Source organism: Sceloporus occidentalis, unplaced genomic scaffold, assembly GCF_023333645.1.
Source record: "Sceloporus occidentalis isolate IW3139 unplaced genomic scaffold, rSceOcc1.0.p SCAF_4, whole genome shotgun sequence".
In the NCBI taxonomy this organism is placed as follows: Eukaryota; Metazoa; Chordata; class Lepidosauria; order Squamata; family Phrynosomatidae; genus Sceloporus; species Sceloporus occidentalis.
In genome coordinates this window covers 200,314,131-200,341,696 of record NW_028316984.1, presented here as the reverse complement: position 1 = coordinate 200,341,696, position 27,566 = coordinate 200,314,131, and the positions used below count along the sequence as shown (strand labels likewise).

General features: G+C 40.0%; 1 protein-coding gene across 4 annotated transcripts in view; it reads left to right on the top strand.

The window, feature by feature from the left end:
• The window catches only part of FERMT2 (FERM domain containing kindlin 2), a 126,182-nt gene that overhangs the window by 70,447 nt on the left and 28,169 nt on the right, over positions 1–27,566 (top strand). For 2 of the 4 annotated variants that reach the window (XM_089522900.1, XM_089522898.1), the window contains 7 exons: positions 5,096–5,230; positions 16,605–16,637; positions 19,532–19,757; positions 19,849–19,951; positions 21,715–21,822; positions 24,153–24,287; positions 27,243–27,292. In XM_089522900.1, the coding sequence (XP_089379026.1) occupies positions 5,096–5,230; positions 16,605–16,637; positions 19,532–19,757; positions 19,849–19,951; positions 21,715–21,822; positions 24,153–24,287; positions 27,243–27,292 (790 nt within the window). The remainder of the gene's footprint in view (positions 1–5,095; positions 5,231–16,604; positions 16,638–19,531; positions 19,758–19,848; positions 19,952–21,714; positions 21,823–24,152; positions 24,288–27,242; positions 27,293–27,566) is intronic. The other 2 variants (XM_089522901.1, XM_089522899.1) reach the window with 1 other exon arrangement.

Here is a 27,566-nt window from a genome sequence, read left to right as displayed (position 1 = left end):
GCTCTGATCTTTACATAAAGTTGTCCTTGGCTCCAACTGAATAATACTTGCATGTCCCTATAGTCATTCGATTGCAGTAGAAGTGTGGGTCAGGAGTAGGTAGCCTATGGCCTCCCTTCCATCCCCACTATTATGAGACTAAAACTGATATCATTCCTGACTTTGGTCATGCTTACTAAGGCTGATGGGACCAGGAGTCTGAAGTGTGATCTCAGGGCCATACTCCCAGAACCACTTATCATAATTTGTGAGATATCTTGGAGAACGAGTGAGGTGCCAGAGGATTGGAAACAACCAAACATTATCCTTCTCTTCAAAAGACAGAAAAAGAATATCCAGGAAACCACAGACTAGTCAGTCTGACCACAATACCAGGAAAAGTATTAGAACAGATTATACCGGAGTCCCATCTGCAAGTATCTTGATGACAATGCAGTGAATAAGAGAGACGGACTAGGTCTGTAAAGAATAAATCTTGCCCAGCTAATCTTATTTCTTCATGGTGTAGTTGTAGCTAAAACTTAATAAGAAAAAGAGCAAAACAACATGAAAAGACCACCAGATATTTTACTCTACCTTTAAAAGAATAAGATTGTGTGATGACAGTGAGACCATTGACTAGTGGGTTCTACTAACGGAGAAAATTCACTTCATGCTTTTGCAAAATGTGCCCTGCGTATTTGCAGTTTGGGACATAACTGCTCTGTTGTTCAGATAATTGCATAATAGAAGAAAAATTCTACATATGTGTGACAGCCATAAATCATCAGTATATTGTCCTAGGCAATTTGACAAGGTGTTGTGTGTGTGTGTGAAGACAGACAGACAGACAGACAGACAAACAGACAAAGCATAATTCTGTTGGGAAGCTCCTGTTTGCTTTCTGTGAAATCAATATTTTGTTATGTTTGCACAACAAATGTGTGGTTTGGCATTTGATAGAAGTCCTGATTCTACTTCGTCTCCTGTACTGAGTTTTTGGAGCAAATTTCTTTTCTCATTCGTTTGTCTCCTGTGAAATTATTGATGGAGTTGAAAACTGAGACTTCAGAAATGTCTAATTAACAATTTGTAAGTCCCTCTGCTAGCCTTTCGGCTGAAGAGCAAGCTATTATTATTATTATTATTATTATTATTAGAGTGTTTTATGTTTTTGAGTTCATACTATATCTCTCTGCCTTGTACCTAGGCTTATCAATTAGCCTCCATCAATTTGCCTTTGGGAGAATTGGTTGCGGGGTGTGTGTGTAAATTGGCCATGGTTACCTTAGATGAAATTCAGGGTTACCTTAGATTGATGAAAATCATTGTTTAAGAAAATGCTGGTATGACATTGAAAAATATAATTTTTTACATATATATATATATAAAAAACTCACACTCTCTTGGCTTGAAAAATGGATAGGCTTTCACAACCTTGGCTTATTGTCATGGCAGAAATAACGAATCCAGTATGTAATCAGCAAAGAGCTCTGGAAGTAAGAGCTGCCTTAGTTGATGGAACCAAGTTTCTCTATAGTTCCCCTCGCTAAAGTAAATTAGCTATACCTAGTGAATATTTTTCCACATCAGCTAATTACATGCGTGGAGAAAATCCAACTGTCTTTCTTTGCAAAGTGGAGCCTTGCTACAGAGAAGGAAAAGTCCCTTTCTCATTTGATACTTACCCTGTTGAAGAACGAAACCGACAAATCAATCTTTCCCACAGCCACAATTATCCTGCTTTACCAGGACCAGTTTAAGGGGCAGAGGTCACTTATTTACATTTTAAAAAAAACTGCCCCCAAGTGTTATCCAGGAGATGTTGGGAGAGGATATTTTTGCAATGTTTGGTTCCACAGAAGAATCCTTATAAACAGGAAATGCCTCCCCAAAAAACCCACCAATTTTTATTGTGGCGGGATGTGGTGCAGCTCCCCCCAGGTCGCCTGTGGAGCGGCTAATGTGTTGCCTTATGCTCCAACATTTGCCTGCCCATGTTCTAGAACAGTGGTCCCCAAACTGTGCTCTTTAAGGGATTTTGGACTTCCGCTCCCAGAATCTCAGACTATTTACCAACATGGCTGAGACTTCTGGGAGCTGAAGTCCAAAATCTTTTAAAGGCCATCATTTGGGGACCACTGTTCTAGAAGAAGTGAAAGGGACCTTAATCCAGTACTCAGATTACTGAAGGTTCCTAGGAATTTTTTGCATGTGTGCACATGCATGCCTGCTGTCTAGATAACGGTCCAGATCCTTCATTTTCCTTCAACTGTCCAGATCCTGGCTTGCACTATACAAAATGTGTTTGTGATATGTGTGGCTGGACAAGGACAGGGGGCTAAAGGAGCCAGCTATGGCATTAGCTTGGTGTATACTCTTGCCTGCTACTGCAGTATTGTTGTTGTTGCGTGCCTTCAATCATCTCCAACTTCTGACAGTTCTTGAGAAGATTTGCCCATAGGAGATTTGCTACTGTCTTCCTCTAAGGCTGAGAGAGTTTGACTTGCCCAGGGTCACCCAGTGGGTTTCGTGGAAGAGCTGGGAATTGAACCCTAGTCTCCAGAGTCATAGTCCTACACTCAAACCCCTAAGCCATGCTGACTCATTACTGCAATATACCATGAGTTTCTGCATGGCCAAATGGGGTTGGACTGGTTGGCTCTTGTATTATATAGGATCTTATAGACAGGTAGGAAGAGCTGGCAGTAATTAAAAAGCAGGTCTAAAAGAGAAAGTAAGAGGTTTGCAACCAATTCATTGGGCTGCACATACGGCTGTATAAAATGGGAGTCAGGAGTGCTTTGATGGTGTGTTCCTGCATGGCAGGGGGTTGGACTGGATGGCCCCTGGGTTCTCTTCCAACTCTAGGATTCTAGAAATCTAAGAACTATGAGGACCATACAAGAAGATGCAGCTATATACACAACAGTGATTTTCCCTTCATACTTGGATATGCATTTGCAAGTGTCATGCCTTTGCTGAAAGGACAATTTTGTACATTGTGCAGTAGTGCCAGTGATGAACAGGGGATTTTGCTCCTCTACCAAAGCAAGTGAGACAGGATTTCCCACCTCACATCCTCAGTGTGTTGGAACATCCTTTATAAAAACACTGATAAAAACTTCAATTGGTGGGAAAGATTTTTTCCCCCTAAGAGATGCAGGAAATAAACTGACTTTAATTACTTCTGCAGAAGCCATGATTCCATGGGAATGCATCCCTGGGTAACATTTCAGCCTACTTCCCAGAATTTGAGGACACTTACTAATAATATTTTAGTTAATATATTGTTATAATTTGGTTAATCTATTATTAATATAATAATGTTAATTCTACAGTATTGAGCTTTGTGTCAGGAACCTATTTGGAAACAAAATCCAAAAACCTAACTATTCAATTTAGACCAAAGAAATTGTGTTAATTGCTAGAGATTACTGTATTTGTTTCTGTGACAAAACATTTGATGCTGAGAGAAAGATAGTGAGATAAAGTCCCTATATTGGGAGAAAGGCGGGATAGAAGAAGAAGGTGGTGGTGATGATGATGATGATGATGATGATGATGATGATGATGTGTTCAGTAATATTTCGACAGTGATGGAGGGATCTGTAAATGTTATTTTCACATTCGCAAGCTGGGATGTAAGAAGCATGCAACGTACTCTTATTAAACAATTATCTCTTGCCATTAGTTATGGTAGACACCGTGCATATCATAGAAGTATATTTTGTGAGGAGAAAGACTATTAGAATGAGGGTGAAGTGGGAATAACAAGCATTGAACAGATTTAAATGTGTAAAAATATGGTCCTGGCTATAGTGGCTCAGGAAATTACTTATGTATAAATCTTGAAATTTTAATAAAAAACCAACCCAAAGAACTTGGGTTAACTTATCCATGGGCCAATGTAAGTACTCTGCCTAAACTCTTATCAAAAAAGGAACCATCCCTTCTTTGAGTAGAGTGGCAAAGGGCAGGAACATAGTATGTCCCAGGAGAACCTACAAGAAGCACCAAGCCCATCTACTCTTAGCTGCAGTGCCACTACTGGCCTTTTTGAATGCCAGGGTGAAAAAATCATGGTGGCAGTAGCTCTTTGGTACTTGGTGCACCAAGAGAGAGTAGAGGGGATTGGTGCTTCTTTTAGGTTCTCCTAGGATGGAGTAAGCTTTTGCCTTTCACCACTCTACTCAAAGAAAAAGGTAGTTTCTTGTTATTAAATAAGAGTTAATACTGTACCTTAACTCTTTTTACATCCTTTTTGGCATGTGTGCATTTTCTTGACTTCATCCAAGCCTGGCTGCTTCTGACACACATCGCATAGCTGACACACCACTTACCCTATTTCCCTCCTCATCCATCCAGCCTTTAGGGTGAGCAAAAAGAGTTATGCCTGCCAGAATTTTAAAAGTTTTTTTGGCATTGTCTTCTCTTGCTTTGTCCTTTGTGAACATACCACTACTTTTCCACAGATCATATAAAAATCCATAATTTTCGATCCCAAACCTGCCATCAACTTTTACACGAGGTCAACATACACATGAGTATATATGGTACTCTCACTGACGAAGTTAATTTGTGGAGAGGGACGTGAGGAGAGAAAAATGTCTTAAAAGAAAGCTCAGGGAAACTGTTCCAGGTGGATGCATTCCAAATTAATTTGTGCTTCTGGCAGGTATCTGGCACTTCTTTAAAAACAAAAACAAAGATTAAAGGAGAAAGCCAAGCAACTCTTCCAATTCCTCTTTTGCTGCCAATGGAATTCTGGATTTGTGTTTCAAATCCCTTTTGAGATGAATTAAGACTAGCAAAAACAATGTGCCATGGCATAAGGAACACTGAGAAAGTTCTTGTGGCACACTTGTTTGTTTATAATATTTGTATGCTGCTGAATAGCAAAGTCTTCTTGGTGGATTATGATAACAATATCAGTGGTGGCAAGGAGTAGAGCCTTTGCCATCCATAAAAACCTATGCTTTAATAATGTACAGTTCACCCCACTTCATCCCACATTTTCCCTGTGGGTGTTTTATTTTACTTTTTTACTTTTACTTGAATAATTCTTTGTGTGATTTCTTGTGTGAAAATGTGATTTCTTCTTGTTCTCCCCTAGACATCAGACATCCAGAGGAACTCTCCCTCTTGAGAAAACCTAGAGATCCAACAAAGAAGAAAAAGAAAAAGCTGGATGACCAGTATGAAGATGAGACACTGGAGCTGGAAGGGCCATTAATCACCCCAGGATCAGGTGAAGTCTATATTTTTTGCATTAATAGACTTAAATGGGTAGGGATGGAGAAGGAGTGAAGTAAGGGGAGCAACTTGGAAGTGGCACTAAGAGCAGGAGAGAGTTCTTAAAACTGAAACTAGAGTAGATGCTAAAGGGAACGATGTACAGTCACACCTGCTCTCTTGATGGCGGTGCAGGAAATGACATTGCTGCTAAAGTCTGCAGAATTCACAGGAGAGCTGTATAATATTTAGTAATGATAGCATTTGGCTTCAGTTCCTTTAACTCTGCAGTTAAGATCATGGCACTGTGTCAAGTGCTCTTTTGAACACTGAGCTTGATGCATGTAATCATTTGGCCTTGTGCTGACACTCTTACAAGATAAGAGCTGGTTAGACTCAGTGTGCCAAACATGGGGACACATCTATATGTACATTTGTAACATTCCCTTTCCCATCTGTGTATCACTTCTTCTCTCAAAATAGTGGATGATAAAGATGTGCTAACCTTTTTAAAAATCAGTTCTGAATTATGGGGTACGTGTCCTTACGAACACCTCAGTGGTCATACAAAGCTTTTGTTTTTATTCTTCTTTGTATTAGTTTTCCTTATTTAATAACAATTTGCAGATTTTTCATATGTTAAAAATAGCCTTGTGTTCTTTTCCTTTTCTATGTACAGTACTTACATATATTACTTCATCTGTGACTTGTCTCTAAAGTACAGATTAAGAGTTATCAGCCAGGAATCTGAAGAAAAAAATGGGCACTTCCAAGCCTTGGAGATAATTTGGAGAACAGTTCAAATTATCTGTTCTCAGATAATTTGAGAACAGTTTGGGACATAAGTGCTCTGTTGTTTTGATGTGAAATCTACAATAAAAAAAAGAAGAAAATTTCTATGTATGTGTGACAGCCAGAAGTCATCAGTATATTGTCCCAGACACTTCAAAATTTGACAGGGTTTTTTGTGTGAGAGAGACAGAGAGATAGACAGACAGAGAAAGCATGCTTCTCTGGGCAGCTCAGTCTGCTTTCTGTGAAATCAATTTTTTAAATTACTTTGTCTTCTGTGAAATTAATGATGGAGTTGAAAACTGAGATTTCAAAATAATGTTTTGTGTTTTGGAGTTCAGACTGTATGTCTCTGTCTTGTACTTAGGCATTGCTTTTTAGTGATCTTTCAGCTTCATCAATTTGCCTTAGGGAGGATTTTTTTTTGGGGGGGGGGATAAGTTGGCCATGCCCCTAATTTTCCTATTTGTCCAAAATATCAACAAATGGCACTCTCTCAACAAATCCAAATGCGCTCACTAGCCCAAAATGTTTGGGGACCAGACTGGTTATAGATTCCCTAGAATTCCTTGGAGAACACAGAAATCTGAAGGCGGTTATCTGAGATGAGGAAGAAACAGACTGAATCCTAGAAGGGAATGAATTCCACATTGAGAAACCCAAGAGCAAAAGACTCAATAGTTCTGTGATTTCCAAAACTATAGGTGATAGCTGGCTGTTGAGAGCTGCCAAGCTAGAGCATTTTGGAGAAGATACCTGGCACAACCAGAGTATGTGCCACTCACAGACTTGATTGCCATCAACACTATCTTAAATTTAATAGATTGCACTGCAGAAAGTCAGAGACATACACCGTGACATTGTTTTGGCACCGTAATTGGGCTTTATTGGTTGCCAGCACAGTAGCTTTTAAGGCTGTGCCTGTGTCTGGTATAAGCATTTCTGTGAGGAATCAGTTTGGAGTTCTTGGAAGGACTCTAGACTCAGAGCCTCTAGTCCTGCCAGACTGCCATCTAATTTTAATTGTGGGATGATAGGCTGTCTTGAGGAGCACCATCCCTGTTTTCCTCAGCAGAAGGAATTACTGGCATAGCATCAGATGCTTGGAGGCATGGAAAGGGCAAGCTGGGTCTGGTCTCAAGGACCCCCTATGGAGAAATGTGTAAGTAGATCATTTTACCAGTGAAAACATGCTTGGTAGCTTAATGCCCAACACATCTCTTCCTGTCTGTCACCTTTTCAAAAGGCCAGCCTCCTCTTTTTAAATGTCAACAGGAGGTGTTATGTGGCTGCAAATGTCTGCCCAACAAATATAGTCTGGCTCTTTATTGCTGCCTTAGTGGATAATCGAAGGCATGAGGCTGCAGTTCTAAGTCTTCTGACCAGAGAGTCACTGCTGTTGAAATCACTGGGAAATATGTCTACATTATACCCTCAGCCATAAGCAGGTTTTAAGTGTTATTATTTCCCAGATGTGTCCTGACCCTGGTCTTCTGAATGTGCATGTACAATTGATTGTAAAATAAGGGCCATGAGTAGTTTCCTGAAAGCTTGCTTTTAAAATATGTTTTGTTTTCAGTTGCTGTCCTCAGTCTCTCATGGTGTTGTGTGTGTGTGTGCCTTCAAGTTGTCTGTCGACTTATAGTGATCCCATGAATTTCATAGGTTTTCTTAGGCAAGGAATACCCAGAGGTGGTTTTGCCAGTTTCTTCCTCTGAAATCGAGCCTTCAGCACCTGGTATTTGCTGCTGGTCTTCCATCCCAAGTACTAACCAGAGCTTACCCTGCTTAGCTACCAAGATCAGACAGGATTTAGTGCCTTTAGAGTATTTAGGTTGTTTCATGGTGTTACCTTTATTGACTACATTAGTGTATTTTATGTAACTCTCTGTGAGTATGATTGTTGGAGAGCTGGACTACTTACTATGTTTACTTCTATCAAGGCATGTAATGAAGTGCCTTTGGGGTTAATATGTGGTGGACTGCTATTATTTCTTTCTCTCTTTAATCTGAAACGGGACACATGGCTTTGGTACAACATCATGTTTCATGAAGTTGTCCTGCTATAAACATTAGTGCATTCCACCTCAAGTTGCTGTTACAATGACTCTTAGAATCTAGCTGTAAAATACATTAAAGATTTGGCAGAGAAGAATAATGAATGTTTTGCTGCAACTTACCTCTGGAACACTGTCTTCTCACACAGTCTTGTTTGCCAAAGTATTCTATATACAATCTCATGTTCATATAAACATTTCATTTAAAGATAGCAGTTTGGCCTTTGGGAACGAACCAAAGAGAAATTTGCCCAGGATTCATTTCCAAAAAATGTTCTTGGCCCATTGTTTTGTGATGTGAGTACCAACTCACAAACTTAAAACAATACTTTTTGCCTGCTCTTATGACTGAGTGGTTTGGGAGGTTCCTTGTGGAGTGTGTAGTCAGTCCAAGTCCTGGGAGATCCTTCTTTTCCAGGGAGGGGCTGTGGCCCTTTGTTGGAGCACATGTTTTTCATGCACAAGATCCTAGTTACATTCCTTGACTGCTTCAGATTAGATGGAAAGGACTCCTGTCTGAAACTCTGGGGAAACTTCTGCTGCCCAGTTGAGATAAACTGGGCTAGGTAAACCAAGAGCCCTGGTGGTGCAGTGGTTAAATGCCAGTACTGTGGCCACTCACTCACAAACCACAAGGTTGTGAGTTCAATCCCAGCCAGGGGCTCAGAGTCGACTTTGCCTGGCATCCTTCTGAGGTCACTAAAATGAGTACCCAACTTGTTGGGGCAATTAGCTTACACTTGTAAACTGCTTAGCGACTGCTCAGTGTGGTATATAAATGAAGCTGCTGTTGCTATTGCTAATGTTCTAAATCAGGAAAGGAAAAATGTAATTTATGGCTGCATGTGCCCCCAAAGCCCCCCAACCCCCACAGTTAAAAAAAACTTGCCTGGAAGCAGGTTGAAGTGCCTTAGACGTGTCTACAAATGCAAGTCTGTAGGGTCACCATGGGTCCAGATTGACTCAGCGGTGGATAGCAATAACAACAAAAATATCATACTGTCCATGAACACATATCTCATAAGGAGGAGGGAGCAATTTCCCAATAAGTAGCAAGGCAGAAATATATTGTGCAAAGAAGGACAATGCAGATTATTTACAATTGGCCCTCTAGATTTGCAGTTTTGCAGATTTGATTATTTGCAGTTTTGATTAATATGTTCTCTCTTGGAATCTCTAGGTCCTCCAGTGCAATTCTGCTAGAAGTTGACCATAGAGTTGTGCTGGAGAACCTAGAAGCTTCTAGAGAAAACACTTCTGTAGGCATTTTGTAGGTCCTCCAGCATGACTCTATGATCAACCTCTGGCAGATGTTGACCATATAGTTGCTCTGGAAGATCTGGAGATTCCTAGAGAGGTATTCTCTTAGGGGAAAAGAATAGTGCTTTGTGGTTTTTCCACATTCGGGGGGGGGGGGGTGTCCTTCACCCCTAACCCCAGCGAATGTGGAGGGACCACTGTATAGATTTGAATCTCCTGCATTTTGCTGAATTGCATGACTCTTCTTCTCTGCCTACCTCAGCTGACAGATGTCCTGCACTTCACTTCAAAGCAGGGGTGATAGGAAGAAGGCAGTTATCACATGGGAAAGAGGGCAGAATGGGTCAGTCTGGGGAGAGGGAATAAACTTGCATTTGTATGATCTTGATTTTTTTAAAGAAAAGAGCTAAAAAAAATTGCAATTAATGGAACTGGAAAAAAAGAAAAAGTAAAATTAATATTGCATCTTGACCATATTACTGCAGACCACACATTAATTCCAGAACTTGTTGCCTGTCTTCCCTGCCTTCATACGTACAAATCAAATGTTCTGAATGCTGTTTACTAAGTTGTGTCCTTTATGTGTGTTCCTGGTTCTGTTAGATTCCTTGGCAATGCCTGGGATTCTTTGGCCTCCTTAATGATAATATAAGGGTTTTAAGTGCACAGATAACCAGTGGATCAGGATTTCTCAACACCATATCACTACTAGTCCTTGCAAGATCTCACTATCCAAGAGTCGGCCTGAACCCTTAGTGGGCTCTCCTTCCACTCCCTCACTTCAGTGTGACTGTTTGTTTGTTTTTACTAGCTGCTCTGTCCCAGCGATCAGATCAGCTGGTTTTAAGAAGGGGAGCAACTCAGCAGTGGGGCTTTGTACTTGTCCTCTCCTGCCCTTGGCATTCCTCCACAAAAACCAGAACTGTAAATAAACTAGCTAGTTGCTATGTCAAAGTTGCCTTTGCCCTCCTTCCCCCCACTTCTTTTTCCCCTTTCCCCACTCGTTTCTTTACCTTTGGTTATATATTGTATGGATTGTACATTAGATTGTTTGTGTTAAAAATTACATAATAAAAATTAATCTTTAAAAAAGAGTGCCTTTGCCCTTTTTGTCAAAAAATATAAGAGACATGCTTCTTTTTCCATAATCAGTGTTAATCTTGATGCTCCTTGGCAGAGTTTCATAAGCATAGTTTGAATTCAACTTGAGACTTTCTGTGTGGTAGTGATAGGTTTTGTCTCAGCAGAGTGTCAGTAAGGACCACTTTAATTACTAATTAATGAATTATTTCATGAAAATCAGTTGTAGTGGCGGTGATCATGGGGACACAGACAGTAGTAGAAGAAACACAGGGGTGGGAGGACCTAGCCCTAGGAGAATGCATTGTTTTTCTCTCCAAAAATATCTTCATGTATCTATCTGCTTTTCCACCCCTTGAAGAATTGTATGTGAAGGTGCATAGCTTTTCTCTCGTGGTTGAAAAGCAGTTTGTGATGACGAGGGAAAATAGGAGTAAGGAATTGGTTGCAAGTGGCAAAGTTAAACCTCTCCCATCACTCCCCAGCTCCTGGTGCCTGCTTTTTAGTTTTAAAAAACAGGCAACAGAAAGAAGGAAGAAACAGTTTTTCAAAATAATTACACACCTGTTCACCTCCTGGTTAACTTTAGTTTGGCACAAAGTAGTAAGTAAAATGAATGACTCTTCCCTGTTTGAGCAGTTGACATGAGACCCTGAGTTGCATCCGGCTGCAGGATTTTCTCTCCCTGTGAACCTGCTACCTTGTTGATGAGCACATCTTCCCTCATTGCCAGTCGAGTGAGTAGTTCTAAATTGGCTGCTAATATTTGAAATGAGGCTAGTTTTGTCCCATCAGCAACAAACTAGAAGTCTGGGAATTTCAGCTGCTGTCTTTGTACTATGGTTACACATACTGGTCCTCCAAGGAGTTTGTGAAGGAGAAGAAAATGCCATTGCTGGAGAGACAGTGGCAACAAGGAGAATGTGAAATATAAATTGGGCAATGAAGAATCTGCAAAGGGCACAAGTGAGGTATGATTGCATTGGCTCATCCTTTCCACCCTCCTCCTCCAGCATGTATAGAGGGGTCTGTACAAAGATGCTTCATACATGAGAAAGAGAGTAGGTTGTCCATTTGCTCCCCCAGAGATCCTGATACAAATCCTGGCCATTGTTCTGTGATATGAATAGTGCCTGCTAGCAATGGTAATCAATATGGAATTGACTGGGGGAGGGATTTGTTGAGAAGTTGGATGGGTACACTGTACCCATAGAGAGTTGCACTTAAAGCAGGGATGGGCAAATTGCACAGGGGCTAGGAGCTAATTTGCCCCCAGGGCCCAACCCCATGGTCTGCTACCCAACATGCCAAAATACTTATGCTTTTCTTCAACAGCTCCTCTCAAAATGGCAACTGGAAGTGACATTGCATCACTTTTTGTTGCCATTTTGAGAAGGACTCAGGGTGAGGGAATCGGAGGGTGAGGGGTTGGTTTGCAATTTTTTGTGCATTTATGGGAGGTTTTCTACGCGTGGTTTTGAGTTAAAATAGCCTGAAACTCATGTTAAATTTTTGTTTAAAAATTGGGGGTCAGGAGGCTATGGGAACTGACATGGACAGTTTCACGGACTTTAAAAGTGGGATTCAGGGGACACATGCTTGAACATGTTGGTCTGGATGGCCTTGTGGTCTCTTCCAACTCTACGATTCTATGATTCACCATGCACTGCTCTTTCTTGCCCTCGTGAAACACATGCAAGGTATGCTCCAGTGTTGCACAGTGGATTGACTCCATTTGTGTTGTTAGTGTGCACTGCAAAAACATTTTGCTGAAGCAGCTGGCTTCCTTTGAATTCCATTGCACTTTGTTTATTCGTGGTTGGATTCCAGTTCTCATTATCTCTCAGACTCCATTGCTATCAAACATCTGTTCTAGTATAGGCATACATCTGCATTCTTTGTAAAATTCAGATGTTACAGAAGAAGCTCGGCAAGATGTTGTAGAAGTACCATCTATATAGGAATATGAAAAAAGTACATAGTACCTCACTACTTATTTCTGGATGTTAGTTCATAAGAATAGGAGGTTATCTCTCAGATAAAGGCTGATCTGGACACAGACATTATAACAGAATCAGTAAGAGAGGTGTCCAGTGACTTCGCGGACTTAGTTATACTGGATCATTTTGAGTTTGTAAATACCAATGAAGTGGACAAACTCCTTGGAAGTGTAAAGACGACGACGTGCTCTCTCGATCCTTTGCCCTTCGTGGTTGACTGTTCGGGGGAGGGAGGATGTGATGAAAACTTTGTTACATCTCATAATTAACACATCCCTTAAAGAGGGAACATTTCCATCAGAATTGAAACAAGCGATAGTTAAACCGCTATTTAAAAAACCCTCTTTAGATCCCCTGATAAGAAATAACTACAGACCGGTCTCCCTGTTACCATTCTTGGGCAAAGTGATCGAGAGGGAGTTGCCCTCCAACTCCAAGTCATTTTGGATGAAACGGATTATCTGGACCCATTTCAAACCGGCTTTAGGACAGGATACAGTGTTGAGACAGCCATGGTCGCCTTAGTCGATGATCTCCATCTGGGCATTGACAAGGGAAGTGTGACCTTGTTGGTGCTCTTGGACATCTCAGCAGCTTTCGATACCATTGACCATAGTATCTTTCTGGAACGCCTGAGGGAGTTAGGCATTGGGGGCACTGCGCTCCAGTGGTTCCGTTCCTACCTCTCAGGCAGATTCCAGATGGTGAAGCTCCCTACACAATCCGCCCCGCACTCTCAGAACAACTGGGAAGAATCTATTGGATTATCCAAAGACCAGACTAAGGTCTACTTCCCACAGGGCATTCACTGCTATGGCCCCCAAACTGTGGAATGGTTTGCCGGAGGAGATCCGTCTTATTGCCACTCAAGACGAATCTCTTCCGGCGAGCCTATCCCCCTGATCTGCTATAATAGCTTTAAGATGACACTTCATTCGGAGCAAGTATGGGAAATTAGATGCTGATATTATACCTGTATAGGTTTTTTGATGTATTTTTAAGATTTTATAATATGAGAATGTATTTAACTAACTATAATTTTAAATTTGTTGTTGTACTCCCACCTCGATCTGCAGGGAGAGGCAGGATATATATAAATAAAAACTATTATTATTATTGTTATTATTATTATTGATCACATTGTAAAGGGGGGGGGCTTAAATTAACCTTGCAAACTAGCTAGTCCTCTCTTGACAAGGAAGAATTACATTATCTTTTATAAAGGAGTTGTAAAGAAGAAACTGTTGTGACTTCTTTATTGGCAGTTAAATCTGCAAAAATGGGCAGATAGTTGGGCAGGTAGGCTAGCCAAACTTCTTCTTGGCTGATAGTGTCTGTTGATGTATTTGCAAAATTAGTTTAATTTGCCTGTATGCTTATGCTTTTACACCAAACACCAGTTATGCATGTGCAAGTTATTTTCATAATGAGAATGTCATCTGAGTGCTGGCTGGAATGGAGAAGAAGAAGAAGAAGCATTTAGGAAATAGAGTAGCATATTTAGTGTATATTAACTACAATACAGGGACATAGCCAAGGGGGGGGGCGTTCTTGGGGTCCGGACCCCCCCTTCCGTTAGATAAAATGAATGGTGTGTGCTGCCACGCCACCGCACCCAAGCTCCATTATAATGGTGGCACTTAGTCTGGACCCCCCCCCCTTCCCCAAAATCCTGGCTACGTCCCTGTACAATATATTCATAAGTTTTTGTTTTCAATTAGGATGGTCTGGAGGGATGGTCCAGCAGAGGCCACTCCTCTCTTTGGCCATGTGGACTCTGGGGTATAAAAAGAGTTGTAAGATCCAGGTGATAAAATTTCTGCTCCATTAGCAACAGAAAGAGTAACTTTCCTTGAGAAGCAAGCTGCTTCTGGGTGAGGCTACCTGCCCCTTTCTTAGGCACAGAACATTGAATCCCTCCAGAAGCCATATTTTTAAACAGCAGAATGAGAATGCAGCATTGCCTAGTGGGATCCTAATTAATATGGGCACCCAGAGGCTAACTAGATGTGAATTATATTTCAGCACCATCTTAATGATAGTGCAAGAAGTGAGCTGTCTGAATTTCTGCTTCTGATTTTAATAAGCCTCCTGGATTCTCTATTGCAAACAGAATAGTTTTCTTTATTTAAGAATGGTTTAACGATAGTGTTAGTGTTGGAATGGTCGCTCTGGGCAACATGTTAGGGAAAACAGCAGGTCATTTTCCACACTGACTTAATTCTGTATATATTGAAATTTGTCGTTCTGTTGACTTGAATGGAAGCAAAATAAATACATCTAGAATCCAACTCATGAGGTCTCTGGAGGTGGGCTTCGAAACCACTACCACCTTGTAGAAATATTTCATGCTTAAGTAGCCTTATAGTAATCTGACACAGAATCGTGATGACGAGACCAAATATTCTAAAACTCTTAAGAATGAGAATACGCCTTGCAAACACACACCGGGGTAGCAAGAGGTTATAAAAAACTGACCACAAAACGATTGTGCAGTTTAGACTCCCATGCGCTATTTTAAGAAATGTTGGTTTTGAGGCTGTGGAGCCACACACTGTGCTGAAACCCAGGCAGCCTGTTTATTTCTGGAAGTTCAGCCAAGAGAGGGAAAACATTTTATTGCCTTTTGAGAAATGCTTCAGATGTTTACTACCCTTATTCTACGACTTTATCAATTTGATGTTATGTGGAGAATAAATGTACAGCCTTCAGGGTTTTCTTGGTGAAAGGGTCTAGCAAGGAGGTTCACCTTGGTCTCCCTATGCAGTGCCAACATGTGTTAGCTATAGTGTCACAGTGAGATCTTTCATCTGTGTCACCCTCACCTACTGCTGCTGCCCAGTAGCTGTTTGTTCTTCTATTCTATGTATCTTGTCGCTCTTGGCTGAGTTATTTCCCACCCCAGCCATTGAATTCTTCCTCTCCTCCCCTTTCCTCTGGTCCTTAAATTGTCATCCCTCAGTCCTTTTGTCCTGCCCTTGTATTCTTCTCCCCTCATGTCCTTCCCTTCTTTAGCTCTTCCCTTGCGGCAGAGATGGCTCAATAAACAACAAACAGCTTTCATGTAATAAAGTGAAAATTCATGTTTGGATTAGTTCCCTTAACTTGCTTTACCTGCGTGATAATGAGAATTCCTACCATTATCCAAACCTCCTTCCTGGGCAACAAGGGATTAAATGAAGCGAAGAGAATCAGTTGCATTTTAGTGAGGTTCAGCATCAAGATAGCAATTGCCAGTGAGATAGGCAGTTGGGCAGAAGCTTAAAGATGTCTTTCACATACAGATTAGAAATGATAAATTACAGGCAGAATAGGTCAATTCAGCCAAAATTAGGAAAAAATTTAAAAACCTGACATGACTGGATAATACATTCTCCTAATTCTACTCACAGATCAAATGAAATTTGTAATCCTTGATGTTCATGGGTAGGTGGAGGATCTGGACTCCATTATCCAGCTTCCACCAGCCTTCCCAAACCAGAGCTCTTGGCTCTAGGTAATCCTTTGTTAGAAGCCCTTAGAGACTGCTTAGAGAGAGCTACATAGGGGCTTTCAGGTTTTTTTATATCTGAAAAGATTCATGTTTCTGCCCAGCTGCCCATCTCAGTGGCAATTGCTATCTGACCGCTGAACCTCATTAAAATGCAGCTGAACCTCTTCAGTTCACTTAACCCTTTGGTATCCAGGAAGAAGAGTCAGATAACCTTCTTATCTCCCATTATCACAACCTGCCTAGTCAACCATTCAGAGAACACTCCACCTGAACAAACAGTTCCTTTCCTCTACTTGACAAGAGCCCAGTGGGCTCACAGCACAGGATTGGTTTTGCTGGAGAAAATGGCAGTTTGGCACTTAACAGAATTTTTATTCAGGTGCCACTTTTATGTTTATATTTTTGCTGATTTGTGTTGTTATGCGATGTTGCATTACCACTACTTTTCTGGTTATTGTCTTGATTATACTTCATTTGAGCTGTAATCCTATATACAGTCTGGACTTTTTCACCTAACAGATCAGATAAAAGACATAAAACATATAAGTTGCCATGTGACATAGAAGTTACCACAAGAAAGACTTGCCACATCCTATATTGCATCCTTGGCTGCCCTGTCTCTTTGCCTGTTTTTCACCCCTAATCACTCTTTATTTCTGTTTCTTTCCTTGTCTTACCTTCTGACTTCCTTTCTTTCCCTCTCTGTAGGCTCTGATGTTCTTTACATTGGTCCAGTAAAAGGTGAGCCCTGTATGGGTAGGACTTTCCATCTTCTGTGATTTTCTTTTGCCTGCTTTCCTACCTCTCTAGCCTGTTTATGGATCTGAAGATCCTTATGCAACAGAACCTTCTCTAGTTACTTTCTCCCTACTCCCTGTCCTACATTGACATTCTTTAGGCATTCAGTGTGAAGTAGGAAAATGAGGTACTGGGCCTTGTGTTCCAGTTTGGCAAGTATTTAGTATTAAGTGATGTTAAAATACACATAAAGTTGACTTGGACATCTTATCTGAAGTGTGGGATCAAAGAGCATATTTTCTGCATTCCTGCATTCTGCATGCCTGATGTAATCTGCAAAGTTAATTCCTGGAAATCTTGGAGGATTTCTCCAGCAATCATTTGGAGATGCAAATTCCTCCTTAACACATTAAATTGAAAATGGGAGCCTGATGTTCTGGTTACTTGTATAAGAGCATAAGAAAGTTTTGCTGAATCAGTGAAATCCCTATCTGGGTCAGCATTCTTCTTCCATAGTTATCCAGCAGGTGCCTACAGGGAGCCCATAAGTGACACAGAAAGAGTAGCACTCTTCACTTGTGTCCCCTTCTCTTTTTGGAGGAAGGATTTATAGCCACCAATCCCCGTTCAGTATCAAAGCTATTAAGCTCTTGAGTGCTGCAGGATTCCATGATATCTCACCCACTGGTTGTACTAACTATATGATACTGCTGGGTGAAGCCATTAAGAGTTTTGGGGCTGGATGCCGTTAATATGCTGATATCACTCGGCTCTACCTCTCCTTGTCATCAGACCTGGCTGCAGCTGTGCAGCTAATAGACTACTGACTGGATGTTTTAACACATCCAAAGTATCCATGTTGGCTGTGTAACAGAGGACAAAACATCCAAAATCCACCAAAAAGTTGTACTTTTATAGCCAAAATGCACAAAATACATGTTCTGAGCTTTGAAAGCTCCACAGGCTTCTTCATCAGGCAAAGATGTTAAAAATAACACAGGAGGGGGAAAATTTAAGATGATGTTAGTCCCAAGCCTGTGTTTTATCAAGATGTGGCTGTTCTCAGTTCAGGGGGTATCATGCAGGCTGGCCCTTCCTCATCCTGGCCATGTAGGTACTCCAGGAAATAAATAATAATAATTACGTTTTAATGATCTTATTCAGGGCTCCAAGGATTGTCAAACATTCAAACCCCTGTTTTTTAAGAAAAGAAAAACAAAAAAGAAGGGAGCATTTCCTGAATGTTTGGAAACCCTGATAAGGAGAATTCTGGGTGCCACGAGGGTCTTCATAGTTTGAGACTTCTGTGCAGAAAGGAAGAATGAAGTCTTCTCTGCCAGAACATCTTTTTCTGCATCAAAAACTCAATTTTTGATGCAGAAGCTAGCATGAATATTGTTTTCTGTGCAAAAAAATAAAACATTCCTGTATAGAATATCACATTTCTTTAGCAAGAAAAAAAAGATGGGGTTTTCAACTGCAGTCAATCTTTGAAAATAAAGACTTTCTTGCTGCAATGGGGAAATGGATTAAATTATTTGTTGCTGCCTACAGTATCGAAATTAACAAAAGTAAGGTCCCAGGGCCAGTAAATTGAAGATGAATCCAGATAAGAGAGAGGCTTGCTGGATTAGTTGTTCTCACATCCAGGAAGTAACTCTTCCTCCATAGGGTTCAACTCCCCAAGGAAAGAGATGCCTTATCAATATTCACAGATCCAACTTTGTCACTGGGAGTTCAAGTGTACTCTGTGGTTTGTTGTGCTTGGGATCATTAAGGAATGTACTGACAGCCACTTCCCATTGGGTCTGAATTCAGGATGCTTGTGATGATGTTTAAAATCCTAAAACGTCTTGGGAGCTCAGTACTTAAAGGAGTGCCTCTCCTTATATATGCCTACCCAAAGATTGAGGTCTGCTAAATGGTCTCTCATCTGTGACTTGCATAGGATCAAAGCACTGTATGAGTAGGGTCTTTCAAACTGCTATCTTTGAAGTTCAGATTGGCATCATTTTGGCACCATGTAAATAAACATGGCTGTTACAGCCTTTGGGGCTTAACTGATTTATTCCCAAGTGTCCAAATGCATGGTTTTAAACTGTTTTAAACTTTTAAACCTCCTTTAACGTGTAAAATTGCTTAATAAGCTTTTAGTCTTGTTTTCATAATTTTATTGCTTTAAATTATTTTAAATGACTTAAGTTGGTTTTACTCTATGCTGATGTGAGATCTCACAATATAGGGTGGGATATAATATATATTAATAAATAAATAATGAAATAAATAACCTTCAGGAATGTATCTAATCCTCTTCTAAAGTTGTCCACATGGGCTGCCATAGCTGCATTCTATGACAGCAAGTGTCAGTTGTGTAAATGCATGCTGTGTGAAGAAGTACCTGCTTTTTTCTGTCCTGGATCTCCCACTTTTCAGGTCTCCTGGATGAAGTTGGGTCCTAATATTGAGAAAGACCAAAACTTCTCCAGTTTCCTATCTTGTTTATCATTTTATGCACCTCTGTTGTTTTCTCCCTCACTTCTCTATGTTTCTACACTTTTCCCCCCTTGAGAAACATTTTTCCCCAAGCCCTTTTAAAAGTCAAAGTAGTGTTTTCCCTTCTGATCATCCCACTCATATTCTTGTTGATGCTGTAAGAGAGCTCTGAAAAACTAATGAGAAATTGTTTGCCTTTCCAGATGCCATCTTGTTTATTTTTTTAACCAAGATTTATTCTTCTCATGTCCCTGCACTCTTGTTTCTTGCCATGTCAGAATCTGCCCATATATTTGCAGCATTCCCTAAATGGTGTGGGGCTCTTTAATTTGAAAATTCTGTGTACAATGAACCAAACATTGAATGCTAACTGTATTCTAACTCTGTATTTCTCTCCAATTCAGGGAGCATTTATTCAAGTCCAGGACTTTACAGCAAAACGATGACACCAACCTATGATTCCCATGATGGAAGCCCCTTATCGCCAACCTCAGCCTGGTTTGGTGATAGTGCCTTATCGGAAGGGAATCCAGGTATACTTGCCGTCAGCCAGCCAATCACTTCCCCAGAAATCTTAGCCAAAATGTATAAGCCACAGACACTTCTGGATAAGGCCAAGATCAACCAAGGGTAGGTCTTAAGAGCTTATTTTAGCAGTTTGAGTTTTTAAATACATTGTTCTGTTATGACTAAGCCAAAACATGCTTTTTTGTGTTGGTAGGTGGCTTGATTCTTCAAGGTCACTTATGGAACAAGATGTGAAGGAGAATGAAGCCTTACTTCTCCGGTTCAAATACTACAGCTTCTTTGATTTGAATCCTAAGGTATACAGTTGTGTTTGCTTGCATGTGGTCTTTAGTATTTTGTGTGCATGTGAAAATGACTGATGGATATGATGGCGAATTCAGCAGGAACAGCCAAAGTGCCTTACACCTGTTAATAACACATAAGCCTGACTGGAAACAGACTGTGCTCTACTTCATACACACCACTACCATTGGTAGAATTCACATATAGCCGTGTTAGTCTGTAAAATCAGTATGTAGAGAGATCTTGTAGGACCTTTGGAATTAACAGAAAGAAAGAAGTTGGCAGCATGAGTTTTTGGAGACTTAAGTCTATTTCCTCAGATGTATTTTGTAGAGTGGAAGGAAATACACTTAAGTCTACAAAAGCTCATGCTGCCAATTTCTTTCTTTCAGTTAGTCTCAAGATCTCTCTCTATATCACTACTAGGTTTGTATTTAGGCTGCAGCAGGTAGATAGATCATAGAACCATAGGAACACATAATTACAGTGCTTATGAAAGATGCCCATCCAAACTCTGTTTGAAGACCTCCAAAGAAGAAGAGGCCACATCCCTGAGGAAGAGGATTCAAGTAAGTCAACGGACCATATCAATTACAAACAAACTGTATTAAAAAGATTTACAAGAAAAGAAAAGGAAGGCTTTTACATTACTGCTTTCATTGAATGTGTTTCCATTCCTTTTTTTTTAAACTGGTTGCTTCAAGTGCAAAAAAAGGGCAAACTTCTGAGCCCCTAGCTAGTTAGAACCTTGCAAAAGAAAGCTTAGTTTGTCCTCAACCCTTCTATTTCCCATATGCCTAAAATAAGGATATAAATAACATTCTCTAGGACTGGAATACAGCCAACATTCCATTAAGTAGTGGGTCAGATGTGCATGTCATATAGGCTATAGAAGGGACAGTGTAATTCTGTGCTTGGATTAAATTAATTTGGCTAAGTAGTTTTGAATTTGTTTTGTTTGGGATGGGGAAGAATTTGATCTTAAGTTTAGCAAAACAATTTGACTTTTTTAGCCAGACAATAAAAATGTAAACTGATTGTGAACAACAACAAAAAGCCCCTGCAGCCTGAGGAGGAGACTGCTTTGGGCAAGGCTGTGCCTGCCAGCCTGTCCTTCTTCTTACAACTGGAAATTGAACAATTATGGTCCGGATGGTTGGGTAATTTTGGTTCTGTGGAGCTGCCCACTGGAGGGATAGAAGGGACACTTAGCACTTTGAGTCATACGTGCTGGTTACCCACAGGCATGAGAATGCCTGTTCAAATCTGTATTGTAGTTTGTTTGCATAGATTAACATAATCATTGCAGCAACCATAATTTGAAGATTCCCCCCCCCCCCCCCCAATTATAAGAACTTACTCTTTAAATACTCCATCCTACTATATCTAGAAGACACTGTTAGTTGGCAGGCTATACCAACTCAGTACCTATAAATCTCAACTTAATTGAGTATGAAGCTAGAGATTGGGAAACCAATTGTTGGGATAGATGAATTTTTTTATGGTATAATTGTACAATAGCAGTGAAGCTAGTGACTGACTATTGGAGTTTGCGGCTGTAGTATCTGCTAGAGAGCAAGATGCTTTCTATTTCACGGCATCGACTCTTCCAGACAACTGAACACATGTTGGTATTTTAAGTTGGCACAGCATTTGAACAGCAAGCAGAAACTGAAACATTAAACTAGCTTACAGGATAATTTGTAAGGGTTCATTTTTTGGTTATAAAAAGTCATAGGCAGGATTCAGTACCAATGCTTTGGTTATGTCTTGACAGTATGATGCAATCAGAATCAACCAGCTGTATGAACAGTCAAAGTGGGCTATTCTGTTGGAAGAAATAGAATGCACAGAGGAGGAGATGATGATGTTTGCAGCATTACAGGTGAGTGGCGGATCCAAATCTCTTCTGAATCACCTGGGTTTCACTATCTTAATATCATCTGGGCACACAGAAAGTGTTGGAGTCTTTGATAAACAGAGTTTTGTGTTGCCTCATAGTCTTTTTGGAAGCTAAAATGTTTTGTTCTAACAAGACTTGGCTTGCTTCCCATTCATTCTGCAGAGTTTGCTTGAACCTTTTTAGGTAATTTAAAATAGATTTGACTCCTTGCTATGTCTCATGTAGAGGAATTTGGATTCATTTTCACAAACATCTTTGTATCCATCTTTACTTTTTGTTAATTTTTAAACAAATGACAAGTACATTAGGTTACTGAACCCCCGAGCCTCTTAAACAGCTGGTAATAATCCCTGGGTTTCCCAGAAATGTCTTTCTCTCTCACCCTCCTCTTTCTACTTCTTTCGGGGAGGGGGAATAGCATGCCATACTTACTGTACAGATGTGTTCCTGTAAACACTGTGATAACGCATAGTAGTATTTTTATGATGTTGTCCTAATATCTTTTATTTTGCTCTCTCCCCTCATCTTTAAGTAATGGTGGTTTTATTCCAGTGGTTAAAGATCTGCTGCTGACCTATCTTGCTGTTCCTTCAATAAATTGTTTGATTATCATTCCTGGTTTCAGACATTGATATGAACAATCAGCAGAAATCTAAAATTACCCTAGAACTGTTAAGAGGAGAGTTGCAAACTACTTCAAGTTGTCTCTTAATCAAATGCTTTTTTCATAGTCTCTAACTAAAGTAGTGCTTCTAAGACAAATTGAAAGCCCCTTTTCTTTTCATGGTAGAACAAACATTTCTTTGATAAAGCTGTGCAGGGTGTTTTCCTGTAGTTTACCAAAGATGATTATACAGTTGGGAGCTTTTTTGCTCAGTCAGTCAGAACATATCATATGGTTATAGCTATTGATCAGTTACTTAAATCCTCTGCTCTATTTTCTGTATACTTGCTATGAGATCAAAAGAGAAAATCAGAGTTTGATTACCTGGTGGCATAATGTCTTCTGACCTAGAAGTACAAAATTTTGCATGTAACAATGAATGTTGCAGTTATGATCAAGCTTATAAACCAAGAAAAATGTATCTTTACCACATTTGCTGTCTTCTGCCTATAAAATACATTTATAATCATTTCTGGTATAACTCAGAGATGGAAATCTGTTTTCTTCCAGATGCTGTTAAACTAATGTTGCTATCATCCCTGGCCCTTGGTCCTAGCAGATAGGGCTGATGGTGATTGAAACCCAATGTTTGGAGGGCTATAGATTCCATACTCTCAATAAAAATAATGTTATTAATACAGGTATTTGTTATCTGTATATACATACATAATGAGATATCTTGGAGATGGGACTCAAGTTTAAACATGAAATTCATTTACGTTTAGTATACAGTTTATACACATAGCTTGAAGATAATTTTATACATAAAATGTTTTTTAAAATAATTTTATGCATGAAACAAAGTTTGTGTACACTAAACCATCAGAAAGCAAAGGTATCATTATTTCAGTGACCCATAAAAATTATTTTGGTTTTTGGAGTATTTTAGATTTCTGAATTCTGGATAAGGAAGACTCAACCTGTACTGTAATTTAATTGCCAACCTCTGCATATATCAGAAATGGTTTGTTACCTTGTGATCATGCCAACATACACTGGAGAGCAACAAGTGGAAAGGGAAGACAAGAGGCATGAGTGTATTTTAATTTTTTAATTTATTTTATTCATTTGTATCCCGCCTTTCTCCCAATAATGGGTCTCAAGATGACAAACAACATACTTAAATACAATACAGATTAAAACTATACTAAGTCACTAATACAAGTATAAATGTAAGCATTATTTAAAAAGTGATTTATAATTTTATAAGATTAAAACATTTTAAGTTTCAGCTTCACATTAAAACATTTTAACATTAAAAGCATTAAAATGCATTAAAAGACCATATATAAACCTTAGAAACAACACTACACAGCATTAAAACCCCATCCCAGGCTTTGTGTAGGCTTTGAGTTCAGAAGAAATTTAAAATAGGCTCACCCACTTCGGCACCAAGCTCCTGGCATGCTTCATTGCAAAGTAATTTCACAGGGAAATACCCAGCAAGGGGGAAAATAGAGAACTCCATCACCTTCCCTCTATTCCACATGCAAGGTGAGTGGGGAAAGGTTTTGAGGAGTGATCTGTGGTCATTTGACTAGAATACACATTATCTTTCCTTAGTGTGGTTTAAATCACAGTGGTCTTTATTTGGCTCTTTTATCCATTTCTTTAGTGACCCTCCTGGTTTTCAACTACTTTATTTCAGTATCACATCAATAAGCTATCAATCATGTCTTCGGAAAATCACTTAAACAACAGTGACAAAGAAGTGGATGAAGTTGATGCTGCTCTTTCTGACCTGGAGATTACCCTTGAAGGCGGGAAGACCTCCACAATTCTGGTAAGAACTGAAAATGGGAATTTAGACTTTCCCCAAGGAGGCACTCCTCCAAGATAAACAACGTAGAAAGGTGGAGCAGCTAAGCAGAATTCAGTCTGGCTGGTATTTTGGATGGGCATTTGGAGAGCAGCTCAGTCCCCAATAGAGAAACATATATCTCAGATGGAGAAGGAAATCCCAAAGATAGCTGATTGGCCACTGTGGAGCATGATAGTGAACTAGGTAGCAGTAGACTGGTCAGATCCAAGCATCAGGCTCCTCTTAGGTTTTTAAAGAGGAGCCAGGCCAGAAAGTTAGCAGGTTAATGGGATTTAGTGTTCCATTGCCTGACTGCCTGCTGAGTTGATAGCTGGAATACTACTAGCTGTCTGTAATGCCGAGATGCAGAAGTTGAACATAGAGTAGGCAGCACCTCCCTCCAGCAAACTATCATTGTGGCACAGAAGTGATTTACTCAACATATCTATTGCCTTCTTTCCAATCCTAGCACAAGGCTTCTTGCTTCATCTATTTCTTCCCAGCAACATAAAACTTAAGACCCCAGCTGAGTAGTCTGTAGCAGAACTCATACTTGTCCCAGACATGGGGCCAGACAAATCAGTAGAGGGAGATTTTAGGAGGCTCCATTGAGGAAAAATAATAAGAACTTCTGCTGAAAGCACACAGTGGATTTACTGTCTTGTAACTTTGGCCATAAAATAAAATGAAACAAGAGAGGAAGAGTCTGTTACCTGATAGTTAAACAAGGCGAGGAGGATGGGAAGAGCTTGACGTAGCTCATGTACCCAAATTGTATGGCCGCAATAGATGATGCGGCAAGTCATATGGAAAGAGGTTCTGAGCAGCTTTCCATCCTGTACAAGACTGGTGTAATAGATAACTGGGAATCATTAAGGTCCAACCTACATTGCAGAAATAATCCAGTTTGACCCACTTTAACTGCTCAGTGCTAGGGAATCCTGGGAGTTGTAGTTTGGTGAGACAGTTAGCCTTTTCTGTCAGAGAGCTCTGGTGCAACAACAAATTACAATTCCCAGGGTTCCCTACCACTGAGACAGGGCATTTAAAGTGGTCTCAAACTGGATTATTTCTGCAGTGTGGATTGGACCTAAATTAAAATCAAGCTGTTTCATGATATATTTCAAGAGTTTGTTCTTTTTAGAAGAGTAAGATTTAAATTCAGGCACATGTTTTCCTCAGGGATCAGCCAAAATGAACCCTGCTCTTTCTCTTGAGGTAAAACTTGTATCTCCACTGAGGAAGACTCATTTCAGAAGTTGATGAATGTTCCTCTAGAAACGCATGCATATTTGAACAGATGAGGAAAAGAAAATATCTGTTGGCTAAGCAAAACAGAGCTCTGCGTGCGACTCAGTGGCATTCCTTTGTCTGTCTATGATGCAACAGCCATTGAAATATATCCATTCAGTTCTGCAGTTCCAAGGAATGCCCTCATTAGCAATGGCAGGGCTCTCCTGGCCTGGGCTTCTGATTTCTCAGCAACTGAAAGAGAACAAAATGGCATCTGCTGCCAAGGGCAGGGGAATGGATTGAACCTGAGCCCAAGTTTTTAAGCAGAGGTGGGGAACATGTGGCTCTCCTGATGGATGATAGATGCCACCATCCTTCAAGATTGAGTGTGTCAGCTAGGACTGATGGGAGTTGCAGTCTGATAACATGTGGGAAATCAGTTGTCCAGCCCTCTTACAGGTACCTTTCTTTTAAGTGCAGTAGCTACAAATATTAATTTAATTTATTGTGTATTTTATTCAGTGCATTTATATCCCACCTGTTTCACAGAGATGGAAATTCAAGGTGGCTCTTAGCATAATTGAAAAGAAGCCACAGCTAAAAACATGTTAATGTTTTAGTATAGTTAAACAAAATTTTGTTTGTAGTTGTGTACCTCCAAGTCATTTTAGCCTTATGGCAACCCTAAGGCGAACCTATCATAAGATTTTCTTGGCAAGTTTTTTCAGAGAAGGATTGTCATTGTCATCCTCGGAGGCTTAGAGTGTGTGACTTGCCCAAGGTTATTGAGTTGGTTTTTATGCTTGAATGGAGAATCAAACCCTGATCTCCAGAGTCATTCATGGTCCAACGTTCAAACCACTACACCATGCTGGCTCAGTAAAACAAGTGCAGTTCAATAAAAAACAATTTAAAAACACACAGATAGCAGCGATACAGTACATGTACTGCTCCCATTATGGACCTCAACAGCCACTCAATTACCCAAAGTCTGCTTGAATGAAAAGGTTTTTGTCTGTCAACAGAAGGATAACAGGGAGGCAGCCATCCAAGCCTCCTTTCAAGGGGAGTTCCACAACATGTGAGTAGCCACCAAGAAGGCCCTATTTGATACCTTCATGAAACAGGAATTTAAAGGTGACAGGACTGAGAGAAGGGCAACAGATAAAATCTTAGAGGAACGCAAAGGCAACACCCCTCTGAACAAATCTTGCTAAGAAAACCCTGTGATAGTAAATCAGAAATGACTAGAACAATACAACAATAACACACAACAATGACAGTTAAAATAAGCATCTCTCCTCTTTGATTTGAAAAAAATATGAAAAGTAGATTATAATGGACCATTCCTGTCCACTGGGTTTCTATTCTGGACCCACTCACCCCTGGGCAGATGGTAAAAATCGTGGGTGGTCAAATCCATGGATCACCAGCCTGCTGATACAGAGGGTGCACTGTATTAGATTTTTCAAATACTGTATTATAAATCAGCAGACAAACTTCTATCAAACAGTTCCTAGCCTGAATGTCCTCAAAGTTTATTGCTGTAACTTTTTTTTAGTCAAGTCTTATCCTTTTTCTTAAGCAAGGATATTGCCTTTTTGGGTTACTGTTCCCAAAATATTTCTGGGCCTGCCTGCCCCTGCCAGTACCAATTCCTGACTCTGTTGTATGAAATGTTAACAGCTGCTATCTTTTCCATAGGGTGACATCACTTCGATACCAGAGCTTGCAGATTACATTAAAGTGTTTAAGTAAGTACACCTGGAAATCCTTTTAAACTAGGTGGCAAAAATTAGTGAACCTTAACAATAAGAGCTGTGTAATGCCCTGTTGTCTCTTTTAGTATCTATAAAGACACACTCAGTTTTCCTTTGAAACAATCTCTAACGCATATACTTAGAATTAGATTTTTTTCTAGTGCTCTTTGACCACTCAGACCTATAATTTATTTTCAATGGACTACTTAGCAACACATAACATGTGAAGTAGCTAAGAGTACCACTGAGCATGTACAAACTGGATCTT